This window comes from Coturnix japonica, chromosome 7 (assembly GCF_054131305.1).
Source record: "Coturnix japonica strain WE chromosome 7, WE-NBRP24, whole genome shotgun sequence".
Lineage (NCBI taxonomy): Eukaryota > Metazoa > Chordata > Aves > Galliformes > Phasianidae > Coturnix > Coturnix japonica.
In genome coordinates this window covers 13,762,997-13,787,081 of record NC_140669.1, presented here as the reverse complement: position 1 = coordinate 13,787,081, position 24,085 = coordinate 13,762,997, and the positions used below count along the sequence as shown (strand labels likewise).

Sequence of the window (24,085 nt, the reverse complement as noted above, 5' to 3'; positions counted from 1 at the left end):
ATCTTCCATGACTCACCTTTCATGCAACTTTATGGCCCTGCTAGCTTGGAAATGGGCGACAGCAACTGACCACACGCAGCACCGCCATCAAGGAAAGTTAATGTTGTGGTTACTCTTCAAAATGTGCAATGTAGAAGAAGTTTGTTTAAAAAAAAAAAATCTGCTGTAAACTGCTGATTTAGCATAACATTCTACCACTGTTAACATTCTGCAAAAGTATGACTTTTGCTAAATCTTCTTTTAACTTAATAATTAGGAGAAAAGTATCTTAGCTTCTTTTAGGTTACCTATGTTGAAATGTTGCTGAAAGTACCTCAAACCAAATGTTTGCTTCCTGAATTCTGCAACCCCCCGCTGTTGTATAATACTAGGCAAGTCAACAACCTCTTGACTTCTGTCTTTTTTTCTCAAGCTAGCTTGCTATTCAGTCCCATGTTAACTTTATCTGAAATTATACTTGTTAGCTTTCCTAGAAGCCTTGTTGAACCATGCACTCAAATAAAATGTAATTACCTTGCAAAATAAATAGGAAATGTTTTTCATTCTTAATAAAGGAATGTTTTGTGCATTTGGTTCTTCAAGTGTGGACATCTTGATATTCTTTTTTTAACACTGTAATTTTTAATTCCTTGTAGGTACTTTTGTAAACATACTAAGTTGTGTTTTTAGGCAAGCAGTGGAAAGAGGTTTTGCTCTCTTTTGGAATATCACAGACTACTTGAAACATTACTGCTGGCTCTCAGTTCAGCTGTATATAAAAATGTCTCCATAAAACTGCAATATTTGCTGTGGTTCCCCTTACATCCCAGGTCCTTAAGTGCCAGTGCCTGTCCTGGTGTGTTGCCCTACTGGTTTGGACCTCTTGCTTGTTACGCTTTCAAGTGAGCTTGTTTTTCATTTGCTGTCATGTCCTATTAGTTTTGTATTTGTGGGTAGATGGGTGAGAAGGAGTTACCTCTGCGTGTGATGAGCAGGCTTTAATCCCAGCTCTATAACAGCTACAGTTGTTTAAGAGTTTTCGGAAAGTGATGACATTCTGCAAGTTTATATAATGAACTTGGGAGTGAATTGACTTTTCTCCCCAAAAGACCAGTTTGTATAGTAGGCCAGTAATTGTGGAGTAGAGATTAAACATCTGAAGAACAGTGTGAAGTCTGAAGACAAAATGTTCCTAAACAGACTTTCAATGGAATCACAAGCTCTATACTGCTTGAACAGTAAAAGGCGGTTTTTCTTAAACCCTAAGTAGTGGGCCATGTTCTGCAGAGAGAAAGATCTCAGTTTTGCCCTTATCTCTGACCTGAAGTTGTGGTCATTAGAGGTACGCTAGGGATTCATGGACTGCCAGTCTGACCAGTGATCTCTTTTGTGACAAGTGGAAGAAAACGACCAGCTGTCAATGATGAAATTTAAATTTGCCGTTTTGCTCAACTTTCCCAAGACCAAGATGTTTGGGTTTGGTAAATACTGAGTATTAAAAATGATCCTTTAAAGGAAATCCAGTAGAACTTTATTGATTTTTGACCTGCTGCTTATTACACTGAAAACCTTTCTTTAGGTCTTACCTTTTTTTTCTTTTCTTTTGATGTTGTTCACAAACTACAACTGTAGCAGGTTTTGAAGTCAGATTGAATTACCCTCTCCAACATGTTTCTATAAGAAGCTTTTATGGAATCAGCAAAAACAAGCCCAGCTTGCATCCCGTTTGCCATCTGTGTTTATTTCTGGCTTCAATTTTCTGATATAAAATATTTCTTAGGTATGGATGCTGTACAGAACCTGTACGATGCATGTCATATTTAGTTACTCGTATTTCTTCTGAGATAACAGCTGCAAAGAAACTGTGTCTTGATTTACTGCTCCTTAATCTGATGTTTCAAATTAAACATGTAAGGATTTTGAGTCTTAAAATGCATTGCATTCTTCTAAATTGCATGTCCAACTGCTTTGTAATGGACATCTTTTTTTCCTTAAATTTTAATGCTCAGTGGTTATGGAATAATTGAATAATGTAGCATGTCTGTTTATGATCAAGATAATCATATGTTATTAAAGGAATTTATCTATTTCCCTCTTCACATGGTTTTCAGGTTCTTTGTACCTGAAATACTCTCTCTGGCTACTTTAATATATCAGTAAAACATTAAGGTGTGATTGTGCATAAGCAGATATCACGGCTCTTGTTGGCCTGTTGCAGCAACATGACTACTGACATTAGGTGAAGCAGGGTTGTCTGTATCTCAATGGGCCTGGGATGTTTCAGTACCCTAAATGGCACTGTTAAGTTGAGGAAAATTGGAGAACGGTTACAACTGGCACTATCTGCAGGAAATCCACATCTTTGCTAGCAATTTCTCTGTTAAGCAGCACAGGCTCCAGGTCAGGGAGGATATTATTTTTCTTCTTTGATAAAAACATGCAAGTGTTGTTTTTTTTTTTCTTCTTGTATGGCATATATAAGTAAAGGCGATTGACAACCACATTTTTCATGCTCTAATAAACCTATATATAATAAGTAAATATCAATAAATACCATATTGAATTACTTACAAGACTTACACAGAGAACTGGAATTCTTCATACATGGTAATCATACCATGCAAACCATTTCAGTGTACAGCCCATGCCACAACAGGCATGCAAATAAAAGAGCTCTAAATTTATTGAGTAGACAGATCTAATTTTAACTCAGGTCTTGTAGTTCCGTGCTCTGTGTGACTCAAACCATTACTGTTTCTGAAATGCCATGTAGGGACTGCAGTAGTATTTTGTTAAGATGAGTACCTTTAACAGTTTGAAAACCGCTCTGTCCTTTTCCTACATGTGAGCAAGATTCTTAATGTAAAAGCTTGTTGCTGACATCCTGAGTGTGCAGTTCAAGATACTGTAATGATATGATCTGAAGAACTTGCTTACTACTGGGAAAGTCTTCGGCATAATGGTCCCAAATGAAATTGTAATTCAGCATGGAAATATTTTGCTGTCACTTCTGAGAGTCAATGTTTTGAACAAATTACAAGTCGCCCTGTAATTCCCAGGAACTGTGCAGGATAGTTATGTAAATGCTCTCTGTGGGAACATAGCCTGAGATTTTACATGCATGGTTTTGCATCAACTTAAGCTTGCAAAATTTTTGTATCACAGAGAAGCATGCAAAGATATGGCATCTCATCTCATTCCTACTGATGTGCCTGATATCTGCCATTTTTTACTAGAAAAATGCTGATTGGACATTCAGGGACCAGGGTTGAAAACACCTTGGCTGTTTTTTGATGAAAAGGCTTTTCTAGAGGCCAGCTAGGTAGAGAATCAGTAAGAAAAAGGTGGTTCTTGATAGACCAGGCAGTGGAAGAAGGAATACTAGTCAAGTCTGAACTGATACAAGGACAGGCTGCCTGCAGTGTGGCTACAATTAGCAGCGTTACTAGTTCCTTGCTTCCTGCTCCCACTTCAACCTCTTCTTTGCTAAATCCACAAATGACTTTTTCACTTGAGTTGCTGATTCCCTGTGCTTTATCATTCTCCCTGCATGCTGTTTCTTGGGTACTGGTAGCTGACAAGGGGCAGGATGCTTTTTTGTGTGGTCTGGTAAAGTAAGAGTGAAAAGACAGTCACAAGTGATATGGCTGCAAAAACCCATTTCTGTAGTCTTGTGGAGAGTGTGTTCAGATTTGTATAAATGTATGGTAACCTCATCTTAGTCCTCATGGTAAAAAAAAAAAAAGAAAAAGAAGCTGTAGCAGAGGAAATGAGGTGTGTGAAAAGAGGAAGCTGTCAAGTTGATTCTGAAATATTGAACGTTTTGGAGCATAGTGGATGGCATTTAGTCCCTAGAAAAACTGTTGACTTCACTGATCTATGTATGGGAGTCAAATGTACCTGGTGTTTTAAAATGCAGATTGTTTTTTTGGAAACACCACTGCACTGGGGAGGGAGGAGGGGAAGGAAAAAAAAGGCCAAAAAAAAGCTATTGATGTTTCTGGAATTTGATAGCATTTTTCTGCCTTTTAAAAATCTATGCTGCTTATATGGTCCTGTGACTGCAGCTTAACTCCCACCCTCTATTATAGTTATCCTATAGCACTTCTCTGTGGTAAGGAAGTACAGTAATCTCCACTTCACCCATAGGGAACCACAGGGAAAGAGAAGCTTAGTGACTTGCCTGAGGTCACGCAAGCAGCCCCATCATAGAGCAGGGAATGCAGCCAGGATCCCCAATAGCAGACAAATGCTCCAGCCTCTGGGCTGGCCTTTTGCTCCCGTATTTGAAGAGCTCAAGAGATTCTGTCCAGATTTCAGAGATGGGTCAGAGGTTATTGAGGGCAGACCGGCTAACATAACAGAATATCTGCTTAGGTGGAGAGCTGCAATATCAGGAAGCCAAATGAAGGTTTTTCAGCTGACAGTTCTGCTTTCCTCTCACCTGTGTGCACTCACTCACACATATGTACTCTCTGCAGCTCATTTGTTTTCTGCCTCAGAGGAAGGATATGTTAAAAGGAAATTAGTATAACTAAATAGTTATGTAGGAAGCTGATGGTAGGCGTTTACTTATATAAAAGAAGTGGATGAGAAAAAAGATGAGGTGAAATTCTCAGAGTTTGGTTTTGGGTAATTAATTTTGTAAGCTGAGTGACAAATGTGCGCTAAGCATACAGAGTGACAAATTTGTTCCCAGTAGAAAATGCTTAAAACACGTTAGTCTGCTTTGGTATTACAAAGATTAGAGGGCACACTGTGAGAATTTGTACGGATTTATGTGCTTTTGAGAAAGGATTAAGAATAAAAAAAAATCCAGATTAGAAATGCTGTCTAACCACATCACTACCCATCCAGCCAACATTTGCATGAAAGTTTTCTTTTATGTTTAATACCATAATGTTTTGATTGCAACTTCAGTTACACTTGGTTTTGTTTTAAGACCATAGTCTACGTGTGCACAGCATGTGAAATGAAATGTTGTGAGTCCATGAAACATCTTTGAAATCTTACTCAGCAGCAAACTGAGAAAAACACTTTGGATGGATAGAATCATTCTAGAAAATTCCTTACATTAAAAAAAGAAAAAGTCAAATGTGTTCCATAGCTTTTAAGTTCCTGCATTTTATCTTGTCTATTGAATTTAAGTTGGAATAAGATTTGTTCTTCAGAACAGTTTTCTTAAAGTATTTGGACATGCTAGTTCCATATTAACACCAGGCTGCACAAACATTTATTTCTTTGGGAAAATAATTGTAAAACATCTTCTAAACCGGGAAGGGGGGAGGGGAAATTCCTAATTATCTACTAGAAGCATCTTCAGCATACAAATCTAATTAGAGACAGACTGCTAGATGTGGATGATTAGAGGATTATGTTGCTACAAAACTGCTTGTGCTCATTTGAGTTAATATTCTTTGGTAAATTTGATTTATTTAGATACTTTATTTAGAAAAAACACAAATCCGTACAAGATGTCCATAAGGAAAAGACTAGCTGTTACTCTATTTTATGTTACAGTGTCATTATAACATTAGGCTTTGAGATGTAGACAGTTTTTTCTGTGCTGGTTACCAACTTGCAATAGAAGTGTAACCTGACCTGTACTAATGACTTTGTTAGTTGTTTAGGATCTTATTCCTTTCCTACTTTCCCCGCAACCCACCTGACTTCCTTCAATCCATCCATCAGTCTGTCCTCTGGAGCACTGTGGTTCCCTCACTCTAGAACAAATCACCATCTGGTGCTTTGACAAGGTATTTCTTGACATTGACATACTCTATATTTACTGAGCATGTCAGGTACGTTGTATGGAATCACTGTGTTGTCAGACTGGATTTTCAGACACACGTGGCAATGTGTCCTATCAGAAATGAAGTTTATGGTCCTAAGTTGTCCAGTCAATTTCAGAAAATGTTTTTCTTGGTCACTTTAATCAGAGAAAAGTTGGAGTTTTTGAGAAAGAGTTTCAAGGGATAACTCCTGGGATTGGCACTGTTGTTAGCTGCAGAAGTTGCAAATGCAGAGATCTAAGAACTTGCTTTGCAAGGCCATTTAGTTTGGTTTTGTGTGGTATAGTGCAGCACTCAGAGGAACTACTACTTTTTTTTTTCTTCTTCTTCTTCTTTTTTTTTTTTTTTTTTTTCCTGGATAGCCAGGGTTTTTACACTTCAAAACTGCATTAGAGTTTTGACTCTTGTTTTTTTGTTTTCTACTGGGGAGTATAAGGTATGTAGCATAACAGTCATATCTGAAGTAGGTACCAGTAAAGAGATTTCTTAAATGACATTTATGTAGCATAAAATTTGGTGCTATTTTACTAATGTACATGCTGTAGAAGTATTTGCAGTAGAGACTTGGAATTTCATCAGAAGTATCTATTATGTACTAGCAGTACTTTGGAGGGATATACCAGATATTTCTTAAGATCCTGAAAGCATGGTATGAAAAATCAGATTTTCCACATTCCCACTCGCAACTTAACTCCAGTGCAAACAGAGGTCTTTTCTATTTCATAAGACTTACTTAACACTGGCTCTTCTTTTGAGACTTACTGATATTGGTGTACTACAGGCCAGGAAAATCAAAGTCACATTGCTAAAATATTCTCCTGAAATAAGTTATTGCAATTTAATGCAGTTGTAAAGGATGACTTCTCGCTTAAGGAGCTGGCCTGGGACTTGAGAGTTCAAACTGAGTTCAGTTCAAGGCTGTGATCATGTAACAACTCTAATGCACACAGTCTTCCTGGGTCTCAGTTCCCCACCCAGAAAATAGCACTTGTTCCTTTAGGCTGAAGACTCTTAACAGTATATATGTATGTTTTATATATGTTATACACATATATAACAGTCTTACTCTGTCCTGATTCTTAGCTGCTACTGTAAACAATTCATCTTCCTAAATTCTTTGTGTTTCTCTTTTACAGTCCACATCATGGGGGATGTGAAACTGGTGACATCTACTCGAGTATCGAAAACCTCCCTGACACTCAGCCCCTCAGTTCCTGCTGAAGCACCAGCATTTACTCTTCCTCCTCGGAATATCCGAGTGCAACTGGGAGCCACAGCAAGATTTGAGGGGAAGGTAAGAAACAGAGATGATGAAACGCTTCTCCATTTTGGTTTTGTCTTTTCCTGAGGCTGCCCAGTAGTCTGCACATTTAGTGAAATTGCCTCTCCAGTATGAGATCTTTATTCAAGAAAATTACACCAGTGTTTCCATTCCTGTGGAGGTAGGAGCATTACAGGTCTGTTTCTGAGTGATATTTTTGTATGTGCATCACCTACTAATCTGAAAGCAAAAAGAGTGTCTTCAGAGGATAGGCTGACTTCTTCAAGGAAACTTGTTAACTAAAAGGGATTGAAGAAGTTGGAGTGCATGGATCCCAGGTTCTCTCCTTTCCCTCACAACAAGGGCATTAAATTGTCCTTACTTGCATCCATGTTCCTTTCATTCTTCAGTCCTGCTATGAGCTATTACTTGTTCTGTTTATCTTCTTTTCTTCTCCCTTAACCCAATTTTTTCTCCTGGAGCCACTAGTTTTCCATCTCAGCCTGCTCAGCTTCCTCCTGTCCATGCTCTGATTGCATGCTGACAGCTATATCATCAAACCAAATGCGGTTCTATTCTTTGAAGTGGTGGGATTTCTCTGACAGAGGCAGGAAACTGCAACTTCACTACAACAAAAGCAGGGACTAAAAGGAATTTAGGAAATTTATAACTTCTGAAACTAACATAAACAGTGGGCCAGTAGAGGGCACCTGATATTTATCTTATTTATTTATGCAAGAGCAGGGTAGGAACTGGGATTTTTCAACAAGGACTGGAGTATATTAGGTTTTAAGTGCAAAATGATTTCTTCTTTTTTCAGAATTACCTTAGTTTTCATCTTTTTGAGATGAGACTCAGAAAATATCTGTGTGCATGACATATTCCAGCCCCAATAAGCATTTCCTTTCTTACTGTTTTTTCATTATTTCGCCTTGTTTAGTTGCAAACAGCAGAGAAATGACAATGTGCTGCTACTTATTTATGTGAGACTGATGCACAGTGCTATGCTGGTTCTTCCAGACAGCACTGCATGTGACAAAACCAGTACATGAAACAAAAGTTAAAGCATGTGATGTTGCAAAATTTTAGTTTTTTACATTTCTTATTTTTCCTATTTAAAATCTCAAGTAAAATATTTCTAGTTTTGGAGCTATCTGCAGATATATTCTTAGTTAAATTAAAGCAACTCAGGTTACCCACAAGTTAGTGTGCCATCACTGCTTTGATTTTTTTTTTCCAGGGTAAACTGTAGCTTGTTTTTTATTTTTTATTTTTCTGTATGTTGGACAAAATACACAAATTCAGTACTAACTAAACATAAAGATTTAAGTTCCTTGAAGAAATAAGCTTGTATTGAGGTTCTGGATTGTACCTCCTTAATGATAGAAATGTAATTTAGATTTCATTTTCGTATATGAGTATGGCTGAATCCTTTAATCTTGTCCTCAGAGCACAGAGGATAACACACTGGTTGCACGCATGTTGTATTGTTCAAGTAAACCTTTATTGCTCAAAATGCTTTGTAAGTGCTAGACATTAAGATCACAGCTTTGTTGAAATACATGTGGGATCTTCAACTAGTTTGTGGTAAATAGGCTACCTCCAAAGATTGGCAAACCAAGACGTATAATTATAGCTGCTGTCTTTGGCACTTCAGCCTCTTGCCTTGCAGAGTATTTGCATAGTGCAGTTTCATTTCGCCTGTATGAGCTGAGAAGTAACAGCATGTGACACAGCTGTAGACATAAAACAGCCAATCTCTATCACTGCGCATTCATTCCAAATTCTATGGAATCAACTCTTGTTGGAAGCTGAGATACAAACTTGCAATTTGAGGGGGAGGGAGAACAATGTACACTATAATAGTTGGAAATAGAGAGTAATGGAACGCTGCATGTTCTCCTTATTAATGCTCTGGAAAAATGAGATTTCTAATGATCATACTGCCTACTGAAATTCAGTTTATGTGCTCTGTTGTTTATAGTGTAATATGTTTGTAGGGTTTGTGTGTGGTTCTGTTGCAGCTGTTGGATTCAAATGAATATCTTCCTTGTGCTCCTTGTCTAGTAACATGGGCAGGGTTGGGTGAAAACCTGACAATGTAGTTTGGAAGGACACTGTCACTTACTAGCTGTAGTCCTACTAGATAGCAGCCTCAGTGGTTTTATAATCTGTTGTGTACAATGTAGCTTCTTCTATCATAGCAATATTCCAAAGATTCAGAAGGACAGTATTTGTTACGATTTAGTAACAGAGGGAGCTACTGAACATGCTTGAGTTTTTCTATCCTGGAAAATAGGCTACAGATGTTATGATGGATTGTTACTGATACTCTGCTTTATCACACAGAATAAATATTGAACTAAGGCTAAAGAAAAGTAAAATGTTTTAAATATGACTAGACGGGAGATTTTCTTCAAAGAGTTCCTCTGTGGTGGAATCTATCTTATCAGAAAAAAAAAATATTATGAGAATCCAAGACAGGATATAAATCTGATATTGTGATGATCCTGTGCTCTCATTAAGTAGGCAAGAGAGAGACAGCCCTAAAGTGAAGATTCTTGCTTTTCTTTCTGACAGCACGTAAGACAAATGGTGTGAAATTACAATTAAAGACCACAGAGAGAGAAGAAATAGAGAAATAGTGTAAGTGTAACTATATTCGACTGCAGATTTCAATTTCTCAATATGACCACAGGGCAGAAAGTTAGCTCATCATCTTTCAAGTGTCTGTGAACATTATTTTGTCCTGGAACTCAAACTGAGGTGTGGAACCACTTATGCCAAGTCAGGGTTATCTACCCCAGACACTACTCTAGCCTCTTCTACATAGACATCTAAGTTGTTTGTCAGTCCATTGCTGAGATGCCTCATAGGGAAACTTTCCTAGATTATTCTTAAACTGTGTTACAGTTCCCAATTTGTTAGGATAAACTGAGCATGCTCTAGTATTAGTGGGCTCTGTTTAAAGCTGTTTGTTTACCTGTTGTATTAATCACTGGAATATTTATCAGTGCTTTGCAATATTAAGTTGTGATTGTGTATCTTTCTAATTCAGATGTACATCACTGGATTTCATTATCCTCACTGGCATACTGACAAAGGAGATTCTTTTCTTTGTAGCAAACACCATGAGGGTTTCAAGTGTACCACAGATGAAAAGGATATCCTTTTCAGATGAAGTACTTAAATAAGAGTTTGTAAATCATCAAGCAAGGTGGTATGTTGGTGTACATTACCATGGTGATCTAGAAGTATAAGACCTGTTGCTATGTATCTACTTTTAAAATGATTTTATTTTAGAATTTCTTGACCTCTCTCAGCTGTGCTGTTCTATAGCAAAGGCTATATGGATGTCAACGGATTGAACAGCTGAGAGACAAGACCAAGAATCTTTGCTGTTCTCTGATGACGAAACCATATCCTCCTGATCATTCCCTCTCTATCTGAAGCTTTGGGCTCTAAAACTGGTAAGGTTATTCCTTAAAATAGATAAATAAATAAAGGAGGTTGTTAAAAACAAGCTTTTTTGTTGATAAGCATGATCTGCTAGCCACACATAATTTTGCTGAACTTTAATAGCATCAGAAAGACTACATCAAAATATAACATGAGCATTTTCTGCTCTTTGCTGTAATATCACTGAGTGTCAAGCAGTAAACAATGGCAAGTCAACCAATGCTTTTCAAAAAAACTTGTCCATGTCCAGAGTGATATTAACGTCTGTATTTGATTGCTACTAGCAGTTAACTCAACCTGCTTTGTCTGTATGTGTGTGTAATTTTTGAGGGTAATATTGATGTTCATTAATTTTATAAGGCTAAAGAATACTTGTGCTAAAGTGCTGCCTGGGAGGAACAGCCAAATGTGCTGCAGATCACGGACTGACTACCCAGGGGTCAGGAAAGAATTCGGCTCCTTGGATGAAGTATTGCACAGTTGGAAAAAGTGCAGTATGTGTTGTTTTTCTGCTTCATGTGAACCATCATATATGGTTCATTGCCAGAACCAAGATATCAAGCTACTAAATCTAGTCTGGTACTCTAATCTGAAGGTGCTGGATTTCATGTAAACCATTTAATGATGGATATAGTTTAGAGTTTATGTAGTTGTTGGGGCATTTGGATCAGAGTTTGATACCCACTGACTAATTAATATCTTGCTCTTCCCATTCTATTCACCTTCAAATAAGGGAGCTGGATGGTAAATTTTAAGGCAAGCCAGGTTCATTTCAAATCCTTCCCTTAAGTAATGTGCTTTCTGATTTTCTATCATCCTTCTGTTGTAACACTGGATCTGTGCTCAGATCTCAGAGAAGTCTGATGATATGTGTGAACTTGCCAACTTCTGAGTGGCTTTTGTTGCTGCTGGTTATACATGTGAAACATGGTGTCTGAGTAAATTTGTGGAGATCAGGCAGAGAGAAGCAAGAAGCAGTGGGGAAACTGACAATGATTCTGCCACCTGTGCTGGGATTAATCACATTTTTTAATAAAATTCTGCTTTTCCTACTCAGAAAAATAAAACAGACGTTAATAGACAGCAAGCACGATGTATTCCAAACCTCTGCAGAAGGCCACATGTGGTGAAGGTTTATAATCAAAGCATGTCATTACTCATTGCTGGTACTTTGAGTCCATATTCACTCCAGCTCTAGACTCCAAAGTTTAAAAAAATCTGCTTTTGACATGTTATTTGGCTCTGCTTACTCATGGATGCAGTATGAAGTTTGGAAACCTACAGGGCAAAACCAGACAGCACACATTTTTACATGTAACATCTGGACTTTCTAGCATCTAAGCGCATGCTGAACCAAATAAGATCTGTGAACTGTGTACAGTTCATGAAAAGATGACCAGTCCAGTATAAGAGCTCTGACCTGACTGTCCACATAGGTTGAATTTATTTTAGAAAACTTGATAGGCAAATTATTGCCTGCCAGCTGTGTGGCTTAAAAGGTTGCCATTCTTTCCATGTGCCTCATAATTCACAAGTAACCCTACTGTTATGGTGAAAGTAGTATTTGCTTTGTTTTTGCAAGGCTTTAGAATATTTGTGTGATGCATTCTACTAAAAAATAAAAATAACAAATCCCTCCTCATCTTCTGACATCTTATGTCTGAAATCTAACTCGTTTATATCACATCCCCATACTCACCAAACAACGAATTAAGAACTTCCATTTCTGGGAACACTCTGGAACAAGTTAAATATACTTTAGTTTCATTCTTCAGCTTATAGTGTATTTTCATCAAAAAATAACTCAGCAGTTTGTCTCTGCAGGAAGAAAATTCAGTATTTCAGAGCAAAATGATATTAAATGCCAGTTAAATCCTCTGGAGGAAAAATTATGATAAAATCTTGAAAATACAAATTAAAGAACTGAAAGGAAGTGGTACCACTTAAGCAGCCTAATTCAAGTGAAACTTACTATATGATTGCTGACAGCAAGATTCATAGGCCAGTTTAGAGCTGGGCCCTTCTCTGATGCCATTCCTAGCTAAAACAGCAGAGAAAATAACTGCTGTTCTCTGTGATATGTGTGTGGAGTACTGAGACACAGTCCAGTCTACTTGTTTGTAGATTACACAGAAATACGCACCTGGATTCAAAACTGAACTGTGTGTTTCAGAAGTTCAGTGCCCATCCAGTCCCTTACATGTGATCTTGTCCTTCTTTGAGATAGCTTTCTTTTCCAAAACTAGAAGCTATTTAAGTTTAAATACTACCAATATCAAGGTGCCTGCTGTTGGATTAAGAGCACCACATAATGAAAACAGAATAGCAGAATTATGTCTTCATTGCCTTGACACAAAAACTAGGTTGTTTTCATGTTACGGTATGCTAGTGGACAGAATTGTAGACAAGGATTTGTCTGCTCTGGGGACTACTACACACAGTTTTAATGGAAAGTATTATGATGGATTTGTTCAAATCTCAACAGGAATGCCAGTGACTGCAGTTAAATGGGGCTCTATTGAAAGCATATGCAGAGTAAGCATTTTTTTCACAATTTAAACTAATATAGCTATTTTTTGAGTGCACGTGTATGTGTCTCTTACCAAGATCACAGAAATTTTAGTTTTGAGAGAAAACATTAAAAAGGAGAGGCAAGTCCACAAAATTTCTCTTGAACTCAGCAGGTCTATAATCATTTATGCTGAACTGTTGAGCTAGAAATTCATAGCCACATCAGTTTAGATTTGGTATTTCTTTTAGTGTTTTGAAGGTTTTCTCTCTTACACACTTGTTCCTCGACCCTTGATTTTTAGTATATGCACTTTAGTTTGTATGTTTTACTGTGTAACTTATCTCTGCTGAACTGTGATTTAGACATACATATGCTACACTTGGAAAGGTTGAGTTTTGTAGATGGTTATAGGATGTTTGCTGCTAGTTACTAAGGAGCACTCTGTCATGGGTTTCTGTATGGATGTCTTAATTATTTAATGCATAGCAGTAAGTGGCACATGACAGAATAAACAGTACAATGATAGATGCTAGATGTCTAAGCTGTCTAAACTGTTCAGATTTTAATAATCCAATATTGCATTTTATATCGATTTGTCATCATGTCAGTTCTACTTTTTAATGAAAAGTAAAACAAATGACACTTCATGCCCAATCTAGTTGTCAGCTCTGCAATTAGTATTAACAATGAAGCCGTATATATAACTGAGGAGAATATTTATAGCCTCTCCAAACTACTGCCTTTGCCAGCAGCATTCATCACTATCAGCAAACAGCTTTTAAATAAACATGCAACTGCACAGTCAACTCAGCAATAAAGCCCAGTTTTAGCATTTCCTGCTGCCACTGACATGCTGCTAAATGGCAAGACATAACTCTTGCATAGCTGGAAATTGATATAGTTGGGACATGTTTATTCAGAGGCAAAGCTTTTTGCCAGCACATCACACTACATATGTAGATTACTGCCGTTAGTTATGAACTTCAGAGCTCCAAGCATGTTTTTAGTAGCTGTGTGTTTTGAGTACAGCAAGCACTTTTTCATTTTGTTTCTTCTTATTAATTTTCCACTGTAGATCACACATATTTTGTATACTCATGTAAATTTATATAGATTCAACACTTGCAGATTGCATCATGTATTGATATTGCACACTGGGAAAGATTATCTTCAAGCTAGGAAAGCAGGAAGATACACTGGCTGTTTTGGTCAATAGCATAGCTCCCATGAGAGGGTTAGGCTGCCACTACTTCACAATGCACAGAATCAGTTCACAGCCTGAACCTCTGATTAAGCAGCTGAGGCAAGTGTCGAGTCAGCTGTGGGAGCACAGGTGAGAGTAATTTAGCTGTGCTCCCTGAAGGGATGGAGCTTGACTCCACCTCCTCTAGACCTCATTTAAGGGCTGACCACCACTAAGGCAGCATCTCTTGGAGATTGCTCCTTGGTGGAGATTGCCTCATCATTTCCTAGTGAAGGCATCCATATCGGTGAGTTTTCCTTATAAATAACCTTTTGAATATCTGTTGCTATCTTGTTACCATTTTTGTATCATTCCACCTTACATTTCCCAGCATTTTTTTTAAAATTTTTTTTGGTGTGTGTGTTAAACTATGTTGTTTGAGCCTTTATTCTGGTTCAGATGAAGGTGGTGAAAATAACAAATTCCATTTCTTGTGTATCTTTATTTTTACTTCGGCAACTGGAAATTGAGAGGTGTGTCAGTAGTTTGCTAGACCTGGATAGAAATGTTTCCTCTAATTACATAAGTTGTATGTTTGTAATGTCAACATTGGTTTACAATTTGAACTGAGAGCATGCTTCCAGCCTCTACATTAGTCCAAATAGAATGTTACAGGTCTAATGAAGCAAGACCTGATTTCAACAAAAACTGATCAAAAGTTTTCATCACAAATTTTTGTGCAAGTCAAGCATTTTCCTACTGAGTTCTAGATGGTCAGTGTTGGCATCAGAGATGGAATAAGCACAGAAGCATGGCAGGAAGTTACTCTTCCATGTGATCAAATCATTTCATGCTTTCTAGGATGATGAATGGGTTTTTGCCAAGGTGCTGCAGAAACCCTTGCAGATTGCCAGACAGCAAAATGAAGTTCTAAGGAAGGATCTCTCACACAAAAATTGAGAAAGATTCCCTGAGCTCTTTACTCTCCCCTATCTTTTGTCTTATCTGAATTCTATGAGAGTGTTCTGTGATCTACAAGTTCATAATTAGAACACTGCACATATAGGTCTATGATATTATGGTGGTTTTAGTAGACTTCTAGAAGTAGTTGATATAGCAGTTAAAAGGAGCCAGAAGCACTCAGTACTTTTTAAGTCAATACTTTAAGTCAATAAAACATAAAAGCTACACATTACCTAGTATCCACAGTTTTTTCTGTTATTATGGCATACTAACCACTACATAGATGAAACAATGGTTTTAAAGGGATAGTTTTTAATAAATAGGAAGAGAGTTATTAAGTCTTTATTACTTCTGGACCTTGTTACCTTCCTCAAATAATGTCTCCTGATCTCTCACCAGGGCAAAAGGGACAATGGCAAATCTTGCAGCCTGTTTGCAGTAGTATATTATCTTTTCACTCAAATGTGATAGGATGAGTTTTCCTTTACTCACAGAGATAATGTTAGCAATATAGAGCAGTCTAGTTGTGCAGAGGTTTTATTTTCATGGCCATGAATTGGAATCAAGTAAAATGCATATGTTTTGAAAGGAGTTAATGTAATTATGCACGGTTTGATATTACCTGAAACCAGAATGCAATGAGTGCCTGGGATGGGTGCCAGGAGAATCAGTTGCCACATTTGGTGGTACTTATCAGACATTTAATTCTCTCTATTTTTAATTCTTTTTCATTAGTCATAGCATTAGGATTGGTTTTGCTACTTTTTTTTTCTATTTTTGCAAGACAACAGTTTGTTTGAATGCTCACGTTGTCGTTTTTCTCTCCTTGCTTCACACCATTTGGGAGAAGAACCAGAGAATTGCACACTCCAGTTGTGAAGACTGATGTCTTCAGAGTAGTGTTTCAGTAAAGATTATGGCCAAAGGACTAATTTATGAGGACTGTATGCATATAGAATGTGAAAACTAAACACCAGATGTAGCATACCAGAGTGCAGCACTTGAAAAAAACATACACTAAGTTTACAGAAAGAGTATTATTTTCTTATGGGTTTCTATAGATAGTGCTTTGAAGTGAGCTATGTTTAGTCCTAGTGATATATTCCAGTTTTGCTTTAAACAGGGCTATTGTAGATTCTAGACTGCTCATTAGAAGAGATGAGATAGTTATAATCTCACACACAAAACAAATATCATGCTAAGTTCCCAAACATTCAATATTTTCATATTATATCTTGCCAGGCAGGTTCTCTGTTTTAAAAGCAAGTTTTTGGTGGCTTTTAAAATTTATTTATTTTCTTTTATAATGTATAAACTATCCTCAGATAGAGTTTGTGTGTGTTTAATCTCTCAGAAAGAAGTTGACAGTGTATCATATCCACTTTCCTTTATCAGGAACATCTGCTGCTCATTTCTTAAAGCAAACTGCTGTTAGAACCTGGCAGAAGTACTTTTATAAGACCTGCAAAAAGATACACTGGCCAGAACTGTATTTATCACCTGCACTAACCACAACAATAACATAAAAAGATACCATAGGCGGGGGCACGTTCATTGCAATCTCCACTGATTTGTAGTACTTTTATCCTAAAATTTACATTAATAATTCACACGAATATAAACTCATACAACAAGAAATAGCTTGCTTTCTTGTTGCAGAGCAAGGTGGACAAAGCATTTACTACTGTAGCATCCTCTGCTCTCAAGTACTTGATTCTGTTCACAAGTTTTTGATCAAGGTCCAGAAATATTTGGCTTTTGCTGAATGCAGAGGACGCTGGTTAGAGACTACTGACTCTGAGGAACACACTTGTGTGGTGTTTTTGTTGTTGCTTGTTTGTGGTTTTTTGTGGTTTTCTTTTTTTTTTTTTTTTTTTTTTTTGGTGGGGAGGGAGGGGAAAGGATTTAGGAAGAGCCTTTTGTGGGATAAGCCACATCCAGAAAACAACTGTTGCTGTCTTGATTGAATCCCTTGAGGCTGCAGGAGGGCAGATTGCCTTTAGCTGTATGACTTTCAGACAAGATCATCTATTACATAACTTGCGATAAAGGGAATAATTTTGGTCTTTTCTTGACCTATAGGTTTCAGAAAAAAAAAATGGTTTGCATTTGAAGGCAGGTATCAGACAGAGGATAGACTGCAAAGCCTTCTCAAAAAGTTACTTCACTCTGTGGCATTCTTTTATGTTAAGACAAGAAAACGACTATTCCTCTTTCAAACACCATCTACCAGCTTACTGGCCTCTTTCTCTTAAGTGTTCTTTGACCAAGGTTGTTTGTGGAAGTCTTTTTTTTTTTTTCTTGTCAGAAGAATGAACTGAACAGTAGAAAGACCCAAAAAGCCAGATAAAGTGAGTTAAAACATGGTAAAAGGGAAGGGTCAAAGTTGATATTAATATAAACACAGTATGAAGGAATCTAGCCTAACTTGATTTCACTTCAACCATTTGTTGTGAATTCAATTAAAATTTAATATACATGACCTTATAGCCATGGTTTCTTCCAATCCTGTTTCTCACTAGTGTTCAATTAATTCATTTTTCCTCAAGGCAGAGTCAACTTCCTCCATTCCTGATAGATATTTTTCAAACTGCTGTATGGACTCACAGTGATGACACTTTTTCAGTGGTAAAAGGATGTTTGCATCCTTCAACAATAAATTCAAGATCAATTATTCTTTAGATGAACCAAAACCACCCAAATACAACCAATCTTCCTATTCAGTGATTTAATAGTTTACTTACCATGATTTTAATGGTGGTTTTTTTGGAAGTAAAGGGTGAAGGCAGGCTACAGATGAAGAAGCAGAACTGAACAGTGTGTGCTGACAGATTCTGGATGTTTTAAAATTCTGATTTCATGGGGGAACAATGACCTTCTGAGAAGACTTTTAGTGGTTAGTGGAATTCATACTGCAGCATATGAAGTCATCTTTATGAGGGGAGTTATTTTGAATAGCAGTTTCATGACAGTTGTATCACTGCCAGTTTTTCTTGGTACAGCTTTTGATGTGCCTGTCTATATATGATGTAATTAGGGGAAATTTCTTCCTGGTCTTTTTGTTTGTGTGTTGCTGTAACCTTGAGTAGCAACAAGTGACATTTATCAAGCCCTTCACATCAAGAATGGAATGCTTCAGCCAGTATAATGAATGTTACACTTGAATATGCCATGTGTAGTTTGCCAACGTTTCCAGGAATCTTAAGGTGCTATAGTCAAAGGGAGTAACAACAACATTATGTAGCCTGTCAATAGTTCACAGCCACTTGTGCTTTGGATTTTTGCTATTTGTGGCTGATTCTTTTAACTTGTTCTGGGTTTGCATTCATTGTTAATCTCACTGAAAGCAGTGACAGTTATCACAAAGTGGGATCTGAATGGGAGTTAAATGCATGATCCAAAAGTGCTCATTAGATTACCCAAAACTGCAACAGCTAAACTGGCAAACCTGTGCCTTTTGGAGTTGATATACAAGCAGCTGTTTTATGGAGAATAGATACAGGCTAAGATTAAGAAAAAGCTTTCCTTTACTTTGGAACAGATAGGGAAACACCTCCCATATGAGGACAGGCTGAGTGTGCTGGGTCTGATCAGCCTGGAGAAGAGAGGTTCCGGGAAGACCTGATGGAGGCCTTTCAATATGTTAAAGCAGACTATAAGAAAGAAGGGGACAGACTCTTTGGCAGGTGCTACAATGACAGCACAAGTGGAAATGGTTTCAAACGAGAGGAGGGGAGATTCAGGCTGGATATAAGTAAGAAGTTTTTTACAATAAGGGTGGTGAGGTTCTGACACAGGTTGTCCAGAGAGATGGTGGATGCCCTGTTCTTGGGGACATCCAAGGTCAGGTTGGATGGGGCTGTGAGCACCAGATCAAGCTGTGGGTGTCCAATATTCTTTGCAGGGGAGTTGGATCAGATGGCCTATAAAGTTCCATTCAACTCAATAAATTCTATCATTCCTTAATTTAAAAGGCTTTCTGAATATGTTTGGCCTTAGGTGTCACTGAATGCCTTTAGGTTTGTGACAATGGTGCCTAGTTTCCAGCAGAACATTTCTGAATAATACTGTCCTTCAGTGAATTGCTTCAATAGACTTGTTGGACAACATCTCCTTGCTTCTTTTCTTTGGGAACACCAATTCTTTTCATTAGCATTTCCCCAAACCTAGCTGTAGAGCTGAATCTTAACTCTGAAAGTTTCACAGGCAGCAGGTTCTTTCTCAACTCTTTTCACTTACCATGTTGATGTGTGAAGCTGGAGGCTTGTTTTGCCTTGACTTATCTAGTGCAAGTCCTCAAGATTGTAAATGATTTCTGAGTCCCAACAAAAACTCAAAGCTCACAGCGTATATGCTCCTTGCAGTCAATTTTCCATTTGTTAGTGTTGTTTAGCAGGCAAAGAAAAGCCACGGCCTCAATGGGACTGGCAATGCTCACACAGAGCATACTGTAAATAAGGGTTATAGCCTTCTGCTGCTGGGCATTAAATAAGCAGATAAATTTCTCTTCACTGTGAATTTATTCAAGGCAGATGTTTTTAGTGAGCTCTGGAAAGGCTGGGAAGGAATATAAAACCTGCTGCAGTTCTGGAACTGATCCATTCGAATCAAAACCTAGTAACCAGTGATATGTTTAAGGGTCCCTGACACTTTTATGGCAAGAGTATGTATTTCAGAGAGGGCTGGCTCAGTTTGAAACACATTCCAAACCAAAACCTGAAATAAATTCTTGCAACAGAGCAATTCAGAAAACTGCTACTTACCCCTTATTTCGGTGCTGAAAAAAAAAAATGAAACAAGCAAAACAAAACCCACCAAGTTTGGAAATGGAATAATGCAACTTTCAAAAAAGAAAGTGTTTTGATTGTCGTTTCTATTTTTCTGGGTGGTATTTCCTTAGTGTAGAGGTATGGATAAACAAAATAATAAGTATGAAATAGACGCACATAGAAGAAATGGAAAAATACTTAATGTATGCTTAGCTATTTGATACTAGAAAAACATGAATAATTGTCTACCTGAATTTGAGGAGCCAAGAAAGAATGGCTTCCTGTGAAGCAAGATGGAATTAAGATTATGATAAAAGAATAAAGGAAATAAAAGTAAGATGATTTCCACTGCTACAGCCGCAGTAGTTCCCTCAGAAATATTGGAAGTCTTGTTTGAAGCTTAATGGAACAATGCATTTTAAAGAATGCCGTAAAGAATGACTGAGAATTTGAAATAGTAGTAAATATGATAGAAAATGTGTCACTGATCACTTGTATTTACAATCAGCTGTAAACTGATGAAGCTAGAATACTATTAGTTTGGATGATTTGATGTAATGCACTGAAAAGATGGCTCTATCTTCACACCAATAGATGTACTACTTTGTTATTTTACTTCCTAATGTAGGAGTCTCAAAGCCATTTTGCCTCAAATATTTCAGATTCAAGGAAAGCTTATATTAATTTCTGTAAAGTGTAAATGACAGGTAGAAACTCCTTCCTAAGACACCCTCTGGCTTTGGGTAAGTCACTTAATCCAAAAGGAGAAGATAGGCAGAAGGGTATAGACAATATTATGGTAAGAAATGGTTTTGTGGTATAAACCACAGTCTTTACCAGTGAACACATCAACTCTCAAGAACTACACCACTGAAAAACAAACAAAAAAAATTGGTATTTTAGTCTTCTTTTTGTGAAAATTAGACATACTGAGGAAGATATCCATCCTGATATCCTGCCCTCTAATTAAGCACTAAACCAGTGTTCTGGAATAGTGGTAGGGGGCATGGCTGAACAGGAACTTCTGCTTTTCAGAAAGCAGAAAAAGACACGGCCACAAAGAGCTTTTCAAGATGCTAGGATAGTTTTTAAACAGTGATTGATCCCACTGCACAGGGATCCACAATGTGCTCAGCATAGAATATGGCTCTTGCTGAGGTAAATATAGACTTGGAGGGAACTTGGGAAGTTCGTATCAGAAGTGGAAAATTTATTCAGCAAATTCACTAATATTCTCTCCCAGCCACAACATCACTGGAAACATTAATTTTTCTGAACTGATATCTAAGGAATTAAAGGAAAGAGACAAATGTCTGACAGCTGTAGCTTAAGCTCAGACGGATGAGAAGCCCAGACATAGTGAGATGGAGTTGAAAGGTTTTGAAAGAAGAGAACCTAAGAATGGGTAAGGCTGTTTGGCTAAGAACTGTAATCTGGAGAATATGTACTGTACAGACAGAGGAAAGCAGAGTTGAATTGCTGATCTGAAGGTGAGAGGAGACTGCAAGGAGGAATTTGGACAAGCCACGATCAAGTCATCTTGAAATGAAGACAGATAATTGATATTTTTCCCACCTGGAATTTGAAGGGACTTCCTATTCAGTTGCCAAGGTTTTATAATATAGTTCAATATGCAGTATTGCTACTTGCCTAGTGAGCAAACTCAGACACAGTGATTACTTACCTGAGTTCACCTTGATCTACTCAGTTATTTCATGGCATTCAGGCAAAGGATCAAAGAGTCAGAAGATGACATACTAATGTATTGGAGTGGGAGAATAGGAAATAAATGGGGAGAACTGTAATCAGGGGTTGTTATGACAACAGAGGAAGTGTGTTAACAATTAACACATACTAAACCAGCCTTCAAAGCGGATGGCACATCTCATAAAGCAGAGGAAGAAACTTTGCCTGAGGAGTTAATTCATTGGTGGAAACTGATGTATGTCTGGTTTTTCCATCTTTTTATGAAAGAAAGAGACAGATTCAGGGAAGTTTCAACAGCTTAACTGAAATCAGTAACTCAGTTCTCAGTTACTCAGAGTCTGTCTGCAAATCTGAAGGTAACACTAATGCCATAGCAGGCAAAGATGTATTAATGTGGTTGCTGTATAACAAGCATAGGGCTGCTTTGTGTTCTTGAAATCTGTTCTTTAAGTGACCAGTAGATGAGAAAGCTCCTTAAATATAGGAGTATGTTTCTGTGAACATATCTAGGTCTCTACTGTTTGCCTGCCACAATAGCATGAGAATTACCCTTAATGATACTATCTCAAGTAGCAACCCCTTTTCTTCTGCTTTTAAAGATCAAGACAGAAAGTGGCATGTACCTGTATCTCCTGCCTGTAAATTGGCTGGAGCCATTACATCTCAGCATGTATGAAAACTAGATAGCTCCATAAAGATTTACAATACAAGCCTAATCATTAGTAGCTAATCCTTATCAGCCATGCTAGAGATGTTTGGTATAGATACCTTGCAGTCTTGAATTTTTAGAGATATAACAGCACTTCTTCCCTTTGAATCTGAACAATGGAAACCTACACATCAGGATTTTTCATTAGCACTGTTTCTATGCTTCTGCAGGCAAAACATTCTAGTGGGAAACTTTTGCATAGGTATCTATCTGCTTCTCTAGTCTTATGATTTTAACAGTTTGACTTAGCCAAAAGTTTCTTCATTTCATTATGTTCTGCCATTTGGCTTGCAAAGAGCATGTGTTTAACAGCTCCTGTGTCAAGAACTTTCCACTGTATTGCTAAATGTCCAACATTTCTTCCTAATACCATCATCTGTTTGTCTTCATTCTCCACTCTTTCTCACATTGTTCCAGGTCAGAGGCTACCCTGAGCCACAGATCACATGGTACAGAAATGGACATCCTCTCCCAGAAGGAGACCATTATGTTGTGGACCACAGCATTCGGGGGATATTCAGTTTGGTAATCAAAAGTGTGCAGGAAGGTGACAGTGGTAAATACACTTGTGAGGCTGCAAATGATGGCGGGGTTCGTCAAGTGACTGTGGAATTGACTGTGGAAGGTATGACAATACTTAAACTGCTATTGTGATGATAATAGAATTTAATTAAATGAAAAAGTTGTGTTAAACCACCCATCCAGTTAAGATCATAACAGTACATACATGCTTTCTCACTGTTGCAAGAGTAACACTCTTCTCTGAATAGAGAAATCCTTTTTTCATAGCTCTAAGTTATGTAATGACTTCAATTAAGTCAATGGACTCTTTGAGATCTCTGTTATGGTTATGTACTATAGCATACGGTATGTCTAAACGTGTTAGTATGCATTCCAGCTAGGAAATACATAGTTACTAAGAATGGCATTCATATATACATATATTTTTTCTGTACTCTTTATCAAAGTCCAGTTCTACAAATTAAGATTTAATATTTGACACACTGCTGCCCATTAGAGACACAGCTGAAGCAGGTGGAAGTGCTTACTCTTGCCAGAGATATTCATACTTAGAAAACTGTGAGCAAATTGCCTGAGAAAAACATTTGATAACAGAATGTGGTTTGTTCGTTTGGGGTGTTTTTTGTTTGTCTTTTTTTTTTTTTTTTGTAGATATTGTTAAAACAGAAATTTTATCTTAACAGAATATTAGAAATTAGATGATAGATGTAAAGGACATCTTCCTCTGGAAGTTTGGACACCATTCTGAGGCAGCATGGAAGTTGTTTCAGAGGCTTTCCTAAAGGAAACAATTTCTGCCAGCCTTCATCTGTCCTCTAGAATAGGAGAACTTCTTAGTTTACATGCTCAGCTCATGAGGCGCAAGGCTTGAACCATTTTTCTTACTCCAAGCTACATTCTTTCTGATGTTTCCCCTTTCCCAATCCAAGTTTTGTGGTATTGACAGCCTTCCTACTCCCATATCTGAACTACTTGTTATCTTAACTGTTGAGTACTGTTTCCTTCCTGGCTTTGTTTATGAACAGTTCACGACACAATGATCTCTAGAGGTCCCTTCCAGCCCCTACAATTCTGTGATTCTTACTCAGGCTTTATAATGAACCAGTATGTTTTGGATCTTCTTTGGAGGTTTCCCATACTGTTGGCTGATTGCACAAGGTAACATAGAAGGGAGTCATCTTTGTCTGGAAAGTTAACATTTTCTCTTGGGCAGTAAGAGATATGGGATC

General features: G+C 37.5%; 1 protein-coding gene across 2 annotated transcripts in view; it reads left to right on the top strand.

Moving 5' to 3' along the window:
- Positions 1–24,085, top strand: part of MYLK (myosin light chain kinase) — a 170,986-nt gene that overhangs the window by 44,599 nt on the left and 102,302 nt on the right. For both annotated transcript variants that reach the window (XM_015868725.3, XM_085552314.1), the window contains 2 exons: positions 6,908–7,065; positions 22,752–22,959. In XM_015868725.3, coding sequence (XP_015724211.2) covers positions 6,908–7,065; positions 22,752–22,959 — 366 coding nt within the window. The remainder of the gene's footprint in view (positions 1–6,907; positions 7,066–22,751; positions 22,960–24,085) is intronic.